The 12,016-nt window shown below is 39.7% G+C and overlaps 1 protein-coding gene across 1 annotated transcript; it reads right to left on the bottom strand.

The window, feature by feature from the left end:
* Positions 1-3,479: 3,479 nt before the first annotated feature.
* LOC121950610 (potassium voltage-gated channel subfamily A member 3) lies at positions 3,480-7,752 on the bottom strand. Its single transcript, XM_042496666.2, has one exon. The coding sequence runs from the start codon at positions 7,252-7,254 to the stop codon at positions 5,701-5,703; it is 1,554 nt and encodes a 517-aa protein (XP_042352600.1). The 5' UTR covers positions 7,255-7,752; the 3' UTR covers positions 3,480-5,700.
* Between the last annotated feature and the right edge of the window lie 4,264 nt (positions 7,753-12,016).

The raw sequence follows: 12,016 nt of genomic DNA, 5'->3' as shown, positions 1-12,016 counted from the left end.
TCAGGATACAATTTGTAACCAAAGGTCACAGTTTGACCTGTTGTTGATTAGATTAGCTTTAATGTCAGCTTTGGGTACTTTGGCACTACAGTTTGATACCAAGCTCTACGGAACGAGAGTTTATTTTCTCCACTACAACATCCTGAATTTTGACAAAAATATGGAATAATGTTTTGGTAATTAATGTTGTGTAATAAGCTTCCTGCATTCCTGATGAGATGAGTAAACACTGAAAATTACTGTTATGTTCTTCTAGTAATTTAAACACTGTAAAAGCAACATGGATCTCCTCATGAGGCCACAGACCTCAGCTTTTTATAAGCTTTAACTCTCCACAAAAGAGAGCGAGACAGACTGAACTGCAGGTGCTCTGAGGGAGATGATTAACGGCTCTGTGTAACCTGCAGACACGTTTTCTTTCCACTGGTTAAAAATACATTCAAGAAGGACGTAAATTCCAGCAGAGGACACGGAGGGAACAAAAACACTCAGCAGTTCTGAGGCAGAGCACCTGGAGCTGTGCAGCATCTGGCCTGCAGGACTGACGCTCTGCAGGTAAAACTGAGGGGACAAAAGGTTAAATCTTTGAAACTAGAGGCTAAACTGCTTTACTTCAAAATGCGGACGGTCATATTATACGTTTTAGCCTTCCATTTTCCTCCTAAAATGTTGTGTTTACCTTCAGTAGGTGATTCTGTTTGTGGAGACTTTGTAAACACAAATTAGACCTGAACCGCATGTTACTTAAACAGGCTGTTTTTGTCAAGGCTTTTAACGTCAAGGTTTTTGGACGTTTAAAATCATTGTCATCAAGATGAGAAAATGAACACAAACAAATGCTCACCTAAACTCAGCCTAATTATTTTCATAGCAAATTAGCAGTTACTTGTACAGCATGCTATGAGTATGACTGCCAGACAGGGTTATAGAAAATTGTGCAAAAAGTTAACATTTTGTAAGTATTTTTGTGTTTGTTTTTGCACAAGGCTGATTTTAAGTTTCTTTTCTCTTATGCTTAACTCATTTAGTCGTGTACTTCATAAAAATGTTGCTTCATAAGCAGATTAAATGAGAGTGCATGTGATTCTACAAAAGTGAGTTTTGCTTAGTAACAGCCGAGCTTACTGCAAAGTGAATTTCAAGTAACCTTAACATCCACTCTGTGCTCGTTCAAAGTCATGTTAAGTGTGAGTAGGGAGAGTTTTTTCTTTTTTTTTTAGCACTCAGGCTCACAAACTGTTTTCCTCTCCATCTCCCAGGAAAGAATTATGGGTCAGACTAAAAGCCTCTAGGTGAAATTTTAAGGTAGTTTCCTGACCTGCATGACAAAACGAAAACACGTGGCCGAGTCTCCAGCAAAACACCGCTCCCTCATTATCGTTTGGGGTCTCACAGACCCAAGAGCTGCATTTCATCAATAAACATTTTTCCTTGAACTTACTAAAACTCGAAACGTAGATAGGTATTGAAGCGGTCACCCTTGCTATGCCACAGACGGGCACGCACATTTGATAAAGATGACTAAGAATGACCATATCGTTATAACACCAAAGAAGGAAATATTAACATAAAATGAAATGTATTTATAACATTATTCACAGACAAATAAATGTTCAGTATGTTGCCCTACATAATGAAGTTCCTTATGTCTGGTGTCAGTTATTCCCCAGAGAGGTTCTCACTACCTGTTAGAACCACCTCAATACAAACTGGTCCAGTAAGACAAATGCAGATGAAATTAAATCCCAAATTGACACAAACTACAGATAAATACACGGCACATGACAGTATTTTACTGCTGGAGTCTCTGAGATCTCAAACCAATGTAAGGCGTCATTTTCTATGGTGTATTTCTAAAATAATAATGTTAACAAAATCATGTCACCTCTCACAAAATTTGTGAAAGTCATGAAGTATGAAGCTGACAAAACAATCAACAATGTTGTTATATTTGAGTTGTTGTTATATATGTGACGGCTCAGAGAGTCGCCAGTTGCTTGATTATAAAGGCACAATAATATAAACAGACTTCAATAATTCAGGTGTAAGACGTAAGGGGATGAATATTATCAGAAGAAAATCCCTCAACAGTAATAACTCAGTAGATCCACTAGAGAGCAGCGCTGAGCTGTGTTCAGAATGAGACGCCTCTGTTCAAAAACAGCAGCTCTCATGATTCAACCTGCAGTTCAACAGCAGCAATACAACATTGTTTCAACTACTCAATGACACATGAAGCAGTTTGTAAAATCTATGCTGTTTTTCTTCACTGAATTTTGAACAAGTTTCTCTTCTCATATTGATAATACCATAAAATAAAATAAAAATATTTTTTATCTGAAATGAATAAATGATTATTCAACCTAATGAGGATCAATTCTGCTTCCAAAAATACTCAAAATTAGGGGTTAATGATAAGCACACACACAAAAAAATTATACTACAATTAACTTTGACAGATATTTCTATTTTGATGTTAGTCACAATTTTAGTGGGAATGGTAATTTTTGCATTTTTACTGAAAAAAAAGATGATTTGGCCTTTGCTGCATGTTTAAGCATGTTACCTTCTGTCTGCTGTATGATTAGTAGGCCACAATACTTTATTTATAACAGTATGTTGTGACAGAATTTACAGACAGACAGATTTACAACTACTGATCGATGCTCAGACTAGGTACATCCTGCTGCCGGTTTCTCCAAACTGAAGATTTGCAGCTTCAATCTTATTCATTGTATACTGTATATTTTCTGAATTACGGGCTGTTGTTTAATCAAAACAAAAGATCTGAAGATGTCATTTTGGACTCTGGGATATTATAACAGGTATTTTACACTATTTTATATTTAAAGATGAAATCATGGGTCCTCAGAGTTACTGCAGTACATTGCTTAGCTTGTGTGTTAGACTCCAGCCTACTTCTCCAAACTGTGAGTGCATATGGATAAGTGCCTCATTTAACCCCCATTCAAAAAATCTAAACCATCCCCTTAACCCTTTGAAACATTGAGCAATATCCCTTTTCTTGTGCTGCTTTCAGACACCGTTCACAAGTATTTGCATTTTTAACAAATTATTTTTTAAAAAACTTAGGAAAAATATTTGGTAAAAAAGAAAGCTCCAAAAACTATATTTATGATTACCATGATAACATATTTAAAATGATGTCACAGACTTGAAAGCTTTAAGCTTTTTTCAAGTCTTGTCTGCCTTGCTTGTTGTTTATCTCTTTTCTTTTTAATTTTTCTTTTGTTTGTGTGTGTTTTTTGTTGTTTTTGTCGTGTTTTTTAAACTAATTGTCAGGTAATTTTCTTGTACTTTTTACTAAGATCTTGCTAATCTGCCTTCTTTCCAATTCTTCCAGTTTTTTCAGGTTTCAAGGGGTTAACACATGGCACTTAGGGCCACCCTGCCCAGTCTATATGCAACTCAATTTGACATATGTAGTGGTGGGGTCACTGCTTCGTCTCTCTTTAAGCTAAGAGATCCTTGACCTAAAAAAAAGGTTGAATTCCCTGAATTAAACGATTAACTGATACAGAAAATAAGCAACAGATTTTCAAAACATTCATAGGTTGCAGCCAGAAGAACAGGCTACTCAAGGTAAAGTCAGAAATGTAAATCAACAAAAAACAAAACCTCTCACACATATTCCAATCCAACATGACACACAAAGGCGAAACACATCCCCCTGATTAATGTTAACACTGTTTGTGTCACTTCATCTCTCAGCCACTTTGTTCCCAAAGCACACGTGCAAATGTCTGCTGGAGGCGCTGAAAGGTAGCTGACGTCAGACCTAGTTGGCATGCCAACTCAGAGAATGATGCTCACATCTGAAAAAGAGAGCAGCTGAGGCGGTTTCAGTGAGGGGAAACAAAAGAGCAGCTGCATGATTTTCATTATAGTTCTACGTGAGTGCCAGCTCATAACCTGAGGCTACAGGCTGCTAACTTAAAACAGTAATAGTGCTGATAGATACTGATTTTATCACCTTTTACGTATTCAATAAATTATTAAACTCCACATGTGAGTTGAACTTATCATCAGAGAACATCTGCGGCAGTTGCCCCCTTTCTCTCCCTCTCCAGGGACAGAGGTGATAATGAACCCCAGTTGGAAAGACTCTGTGGAAACGCAACACTCAATGCCATGGTAACAACACATCAGAGGGGGTTACCCGGGAAACCACCGTCGTCATGGAGACTGCATCACAAGGCGGGCTCCACGAGCAGCAGGCGGGACGCTCTGCACGCGCTCCCTCCTTTCATCCTGTCGTCACGTGACCTCAAACACACCACACTTCATATGCTTCACATAGCGATATTAGATATTTAGCTGAAGGGCGTAAAGACATTTTGACTCGGGGTCAGTTAATTTCCGTTTTTATTTATTATAGGCTATATAGGCAGATCTGAATAAAAATACAATTTTACGAAAAGCTCGACTCATATGATAAGCGTCTCCATCTACACAACTCAGTGTGTCTTTACCTGAATAATCGTGAACAAGACTCAGAGTCCAACATCTCCACAGGTTATGATATTAAATATAACCCTAAACAGGCAGTTGGCTATACGAATAGTCTATTCATCACATTACTGGACAATGAAACTTTTTCTTTCCACGAAGCACAAGACGTCGTTTTTGCTGTTGTTGTTGTTGTTGACTGGTGGCTAAATGCAATATAGTAGACTATATGCTACACGTGTATCCCGATCATGAACACCAACAACTTTCGCATTAACACCAAGATATGTAGGCATCGTGTGGCACTGTACACTGCAAAAATATCGGTTTTAACAAGCCGATTACATGTTCTTAAATGTATTTCTGGCAACAGCTTTAGACGAAATAAACACTTTTCCAGCATATTTTTCAAAATCATATTAATACTATATAACCTTTGAGAAATACTCAAAACGTGAATCTACACTGTAAAATCTGACTTTGATTTTACAATAAAATATCTTTAAAAAGATGTAAAAGTAAATATAATTAATCTTAATTTCTGTTAATTGTATATCCAGTTGTTAAGTTAACTTAAATTTTAGTTGTATTTACTTAATATCACGAAGTTATTGCAGCTTAAAAATGTTAAGTTTAATTTAGTAAGTTTTAGTAACTTCAGTAAACCAAGATTACTGTGCTATAAGCCTATATCTGCTGGTTGCAAACTAGTCTGTCATATTTGTATTTTCTTAAATGTGTTGAGAAAACAGAACTTGAAGATCTCCATCACTGACAAAATCCTCATTGTGATGACCAAGTTAAGTCAGAATAATTTGGTTTAAAGAAGCTGCTCAGAACTTAGAAGGACCACGGTTATTTCAATTGTCATTATTATTAAGTAGGCCTAAATACAGCTAAATTTCAAACTTAACACTTTGATATCAAGTAAACATAGGCTAAATTAAGATTTATGGTTAGATCTACATTGACTTTTACTTTTTCAAGGCAACTAGTTTCCAAGCTTATTTGAAGTAAGATCAACTTGTCATATTTTACAGTGTACACTGGAAATAAGTAGACTAATAATTTCTCGTCTTCCTTCATATAAAAAAAACTTGTTAAAACGGACATTTACGCACGTTCATCCACAGATATGGGCTGACACATTACGATAGGCTATATATATAAAAAATAATATTATAGCTACTATGTCTTCATGCTCCATAAGTGATCCACTGTGGGTTTCATTTACACGTCTGTGAAGATCTTTTTGATGTTCACGCAGTTCTGGTTGTTCTCGGTGGTGAAGTTGGGCTGTTTGAACGCGCTGTTGATGCCCTCCTCTACCACCATATACTCGGACTTGCTGAGGGACAAGGAGCTGCACGACCTCCTGAGCTCCTCCGAGGGGAGGTGCTCGCAGCTGCTCGTGTGCACGTACTGCGGGTGCTCCTCTCCGTCAGTCTCCCTGTGGTAAAAGTAGTTGAAATTGGACACGATCACCGGCACGGGTAAGGCAATGGTGAGCACGCCCGCTATTGCGCACAGCGAACCTACTATTTTCCCACCGATGGTCACCGGATGCATGTCACCGTACCCGACTGTGGTCATGGTGACAACTGCCCACCAAAACGCATCTGGGATGCTGGTGAAGCTGGACGAGGGGTCGTCTGCTTCTGCAAAGTAAACCGCGCTGGAGAAGAGAATAACTCCGATGAAAAGAAAGAATATGAGCAAACCGAGCTCCCTCATGCTGGCCTTTAGGGTCTGCCCCAAGATCTGAAGTCCCTTTGAGTGACGCGACAGCTTAAAAATGCGAAACACCCTCACTAGTCTGATCACCCTCAGGATGGCGAGGGACATCGCCTGCTGGCCGCCGTTTGTCTCCGTCTCGGCCAGCTCAGTCCCCAAAGTGATAAAGTAGGGGATTATAGCGACTATGTCAATGATATTCATGATGTTTTTGGAGAAGGTGGTTTTGCTGGGGCAGGCGAAAAACCTCACCAGCAACTCGAAAGAGAACCAGATGATGCAGAGCGTCTCTATCACAAAGAAGGGGTCTGTGAACGGGCTTGACGCGTAGGGCGCAGTGCCGTTGACCGTGGGTGCCACTGTGGCTTGGTCCCTCTCATCCCGAAATTCCGGCAGCGTCTCCATGCAAAAAATAACAATAGAAATCAAAATAACAAGCACTGACACGATGGCTATCGCCCTCGCTGGTCCAGAGCTTTCAGGATACTCAAACAAAAGCCAAACCTGCTTTTGGAAATCTTTTTTGGGCAGCACGCGCTCCTCTTCTTTTATAAACCCCTCATCATCCCGGAATTTCTCCATTGCTTCCTCTCCTAGTTGATAAAACCGGATCTCCTCGGAGAAAATATCAATGGGGACGTTAACAGGTCTCCGTATGCGCCCCCCTGACTGGTAGTAGTACAGGATGGCATCAAAGCTGGGTCGGTTCCTGTCGAAGAAGTACTCGTTCCTCAGTGGGTCAAAGTAGCGCATCCTTTTTCTGGGGTCCCCCAGGAGCGTGTCTGGGAACTGGTTGAAAGTTTTGAGTTGCGTCTCAAAGCGCAAACCCGAAATGTTGATCACCACCCGCTCGCAGCACCCCTGCCGGCCGCGCTCGTATCGATCAACGGACAGGTGAGGAGCCGAGAGCACGGCGGACTCCTCCAGCATGTTTTCCACCGTCATGACGCCCCTCTCCACCACGGCATAATCCCGGCTGTCGGTTGCGTTGCTGTCCGTGCGCCTGGCGGACGACGGGGGCTGGATCACGCTGAAGGTCTGGTCATCCATACAGGTGGTTTTCGGACCGGAGGGGCAGAGTGCGCCACGCCTCTCCCAGCCAGCTTTGGAGAGCTGAGGCCGACGCCGTTTACATCTCTCCTAACCATCACCTATCTCCGCGTATCCACACGCTGCTGAAGCGCCGCGCTCTCCTCTGCCTTTTTTCTTTTTTCTCTCCTCTCTTTACAAACACGTCGACACCCGCCCACGGCGCGCATATGTCTGACATACGTCCACCACCCGCCCAATCGGAAATTAACTTGGCACTTAATGTCGCGCACACACCTTCGTTCAAATGTGCAAGAAAAACACTTGATGATGTGCACACCTGTTTGATCCAAGTTGGATTATTTCTCTGTGGCGTCTCACGCGCACATCAGCTTGTTTAAACGCAGACATGCAGCCTTAAATCATTCAGTTTCACGTTGGTGGCATTTAAATCAACATTTTATCGAGTTTACTGCAAATATAAAGCAACATCACGGCAGTGGCGATATGCAGGAGCGATGTGCTCTTTTGCACTGTGTCTGCAATAAAGTCTGGCAATGACTGTGTCTGCCACTTTTGACACAGACCAAATGATGTGGTCATCAGTCACTTTTCCCAGAAACTAAGCTGATGTAATCCGGTTTTTCGTGAAGGCTGACAGCAGAGGGCCGCGCTGTGGATGTCCACTTATTTACAATCCATATTAAATGAATTGAAAAACAGTTCCATGCCTTTTCCTTGTGTCTTATTGGTCTTTGTTGAGGGTGTGTTGCTCTCCGTGGTGCTGAAAACAAGCGCAAGCATGTCAATCAATGCGCGCGCTCTCTCGCACACGAGTTGAGTTTTGTATACGCGCAGTCCACGAGTGTGTGCGTGCAAAGATGCTTTTTTTGTTTAACAGAAGCTTCAGTCACCTCATTTACACTCGATGAAAAAAAATCCATTTCCGCCATGTGGTCTCGAGCGCCAGCCTTTGTTACAGCTGTGATTCATGACGAAAATGCAAAAATCAGTGTTGTTTGTAATTCATACTGACAAGCTTCATCAAAGGCGTCTGTCGCTCTCCGTGTCTTCGGGAGCACGTGCACAGGGTTAATGAGTTCAAATGGGATCCAAGGCTAATGCACAATCTGCTCTTTTTATTATCTTTATTGTGTAACTCTGGGTTTTAATTTCAACATGACAAACCCAAAGGAAAAGCTGAGCCTCTCTTTTACCCAAATATGGCAACATCTAGTACTCCACTATGAACATACTCCGAAAATCCTCTTAAAGCGGATGACACTGATCTAAAAAACCTATTGACCTCTTTTGCGCGGCCTGAAAAAATTAGTTCTAGGGCATGGGAAAAACCTCTCACTGTCAGTGAGCACAGTGCACAAAAAGGAAAGCAGACAATAATAAAACTGTAGTAATAAATCACACTTTATGGTTGGTCTTTAAAAATATTGAGGCTAAATAGAAAGCTGATCCTACAACTTTATTTTATTAACAGCTCATTACTAGTTGGAGAGCCACTTAGATAAACTGCCTCTTTATTTAACCAATGACCTGAAAGCACCACAGGGACTTTCTGAGCAGGGCCTCAGACAAGATTTGAAGTCTGGGGTCCAAATTTCCCACATGCAACTCATCCTCCTAATAAAAACATGCCACTATAAATTCTCAAAAGTATGAATTTCCCATTCCAATTAAACACTCTCTACATTTAGATAATATTTCACTCTGATCTAAATGTCATTCCAAAGACTTCTCTGCACTGCCACAAGGCTTTTCTTATATACTGTTTGTATGTATACCTGCGAAAAGTAGTGCTCCAGAATTCGTATATAACGCACATAAGCGTGAGGGCTGATACCACATGACAAATTTGTTGATGGGAGTAAAGAAGAAAGTATTACAAAGCACAAAAGTCCGTGCAATAAGGCAGGTTGGGGTGGTGAATGTGTCAAACAACCAGGACTTTCCCCAGGAGACTGGTGTTTATGCCAAGGGTGAAATGAACTTGAACCTTTTTGCAAGTCAATGTGCTGTGCAGTGTACTTCTGGGGAGGTTTTGGTCAACTGACGTAATTCTGAGTGAGGTACGGCCCTAATGTTAAGTAAGTAACACTACGTTAAGTAGGAAATGTGACTAAGCCCAACTATAGTTATAGTTAGTGACTTTATTTTCCTAAAATGAACCTGCGTAACCTTAATGTGTCATTAGAAGTGGTATTAGAAATTATTTACAGTTCAATTACTCATTGCACCACACTCTAAGGGCACAGAGCATTAGGTACAGTGAAAGTGAAACTGTTTATTGCGCTGGGTCTAAAAGTTTGCTCTGCAGCAGCTCCTCCTCTTATCCATCAATTTGATCAGCTCTGATTGGTTCGAATCATCAGTTATTATCGACCCTGCTAATCAAACTTTGCAAAGTGCTGCTCAGGAAAAATAAACTCATTCAGAGTGCCCCCTGCACTGCATGTATGGACCCTAAAAAAACTCTAAATTTATAAAGGGGACACAGACAGGAAATGATGTGTAGGGACACACACACACACACACACACACACACACACACACACACACACACACACAAACAGAGAGTTTGCCATCACCTACTGCCACCTGTACATTCTAATTTTGTGGGAAACACTGTACATCACGTTACTTTCTGAAACTTACTAACATTACATTGAGTAGACATTGAGTATTCTTTTCCTAAACCTAGCCTAAACGGTAACTTAACATGCTGGATGTAAATTTTTTAGATATCATAACTAAACTATGGTTTGAGGATATGCTGCTGCAGCCGCACAAAAAAAAAGCAAAATTCAGAGACAATCAGAGTAAGAGTTTCAGAACAGCACATGCATAATTGTAATGTAAACTCCTCAAGTTGCGTCACACCCCTGAAACTCTCAGGCACAATGTGGGGGACATGATTTCAGTGTCCTCAGCTATATCTATAACCCTGTTCCAAATGCAAATGTTGCTAAAAAAAAACCTGTGTAACCAGATCACGAGAGCATGAAGTGACAACACACACAAACTGAACGTGCGCACACAAAATGTAACCATAGATGTGTTGAATGTTGTTAGCACTGAAACTTTGACAGCAGGTTTTTCATAATCTCACTTGTTTTCATTATTTAAAGCATATTGTGAGACTCTGTACGAAATACACAATTAAGTAAACTTTTACTAAACTTCAGAGAGAAAATGCTTCATGTATTATAACTGAGTTCAAATATGTGTAGTCTGGACTGTGTCTTCTGTCCTTTGTCTCCTCTCTGCAGCGCTGCAGAAGTAAAGGGGACTTTTCCCTCCTCAGTCAGGTTTGAGTCTCTCGCTGTTCTACACACAGACTGAAACTCTTCCCTTTTGTCTGTCTCATAAATATTAAATAACAGGTAAATATGAGACTGCTGTGATGTTCAATTAAAATATTTGAGGATGAAAAAAACCCACAATAAAGGTAAAAGCTTATTTCCCTTATGGTTCAAAAATGAAATATTGATATCATGTTAAATATACGCATATGCTAATGTCTGTTAAAAATGCCACGCTTTTAAATAAATTCCATATCTTTCTGTGAATGTTTTGTCTCCATCAGTCATCACTGTCTGGTTCCCTTTTCATTAAACATTAAGTGTAATTGCTATCTTTGTACAATTTTGTACAGTTATGACTACAGACTCTCTTTCCACTTGCCACATATCAAATTATTATTAATGTATAATTATTATTATTACTACTATTACTATTATTATTGTTATTATTTTTAGTTCTTTTTTATTTTTAAATAGATATTATGATAACATGTTATCATGAATTCTTTTGGCCACAATAATTATATAGTGAAAATCTGATATTGTGCCAGCCATAGATGGGAGAAAGAGAAAGAAAGAACGATGTCAGCTTGAAATCTAGGAAACTTGTGATGGATATTTTCCAGTATTTTTCAAATGATTAATAAAGAAATTGAGAGAACAATGTGCATCAACCACACACAGAAACAAAAGAGACGCTTGTTAGTTTGTTAACAAAATGCTAACAGAAGGAGGAACAGTATTATCTGTTTTGATTCATTGTGTCAATACTTAAGATGAAAGTTACATTTTTTAAACCTAATTTTTTTCATTACGTATTTAAAAATTTAAAGATGTTTTGGTTTAATCAGGCTAAAGTGCTTAAAAGTGTTGAAGACAGAGGAGAAATGTGTTTTTATTAATATTGGGAATGTTCATCTTGGGGTTAAAGGCAGACTTGTCAATATATGCATTGATCATCGGTGATTGCAAAGCCCTGTGAAGTGAAATAGATTTATGTTGCTTAACTAATGTAGTGTTAATTTATAGGGGATGACTGTTTCTAATCAGCACAGTCCAGTCACTGCATATATATCCAATGAAACAATAAAAATTAGTCCTCTGCAGCGAAACAAATCATGCTGCTGTTAACAACCTCCCAGTAGTTGCATCTCAGTAAAGCACAAGTTTTTTTGTCTGGGTTTTTTGTTGCCATGGCAACAAAACATCAAGTGTTTTGTAAAAGAGAAAAGGAGTTAAGTTGAAGAAGTTACATAATTTCCGGTCCAACTCGTGCAGGAGCGATCCGACCAGAGACTATTTTTCACATTCCCGCTGAGGAATAAATACGTTACATATCAGGATTAAAAGGAACCAGGCTGGGTTTGGTTTTTTGTTAAGTGTCGACTGCAAGGCTGCTTATCAAACACTGAAGAATCAGCTCGACAAAGAGAGAAAAGATATAAAGCTTTGACCCTGAGCAGGAG

The sequence above is a fragment of the Plectropomus leopardus genome, chromosome 2, assembly GCF_026936395.1.
Source record: "Plectropomus leopardus strain MGB_pleo_1.0 chromosome 2, ASM2693639v1, whole genome shotgun sequence".
In the NCBI taxonomy this organism is placed as follows: domain Eukaryota; kingdom Metazoa; phylum Chordata; class Actinopteri; order Perciformes; family Serranidae; genus Plectropomus; species Plectropomus leopardus.
Note: the sequence above shows the minus strand (reverse complement) of the source record. Positions and strands in the feature narration are given on the sequence as shown.

Coding starts and splice junctions, on each gene's coding strand:
- LOC121950610 (XM_042496666.2), bottom strand. CDS start 7,254: ATGGATGACCAGACCTTCAGCGTGATCCAGCCCCCGTCGTCCGCCAGG.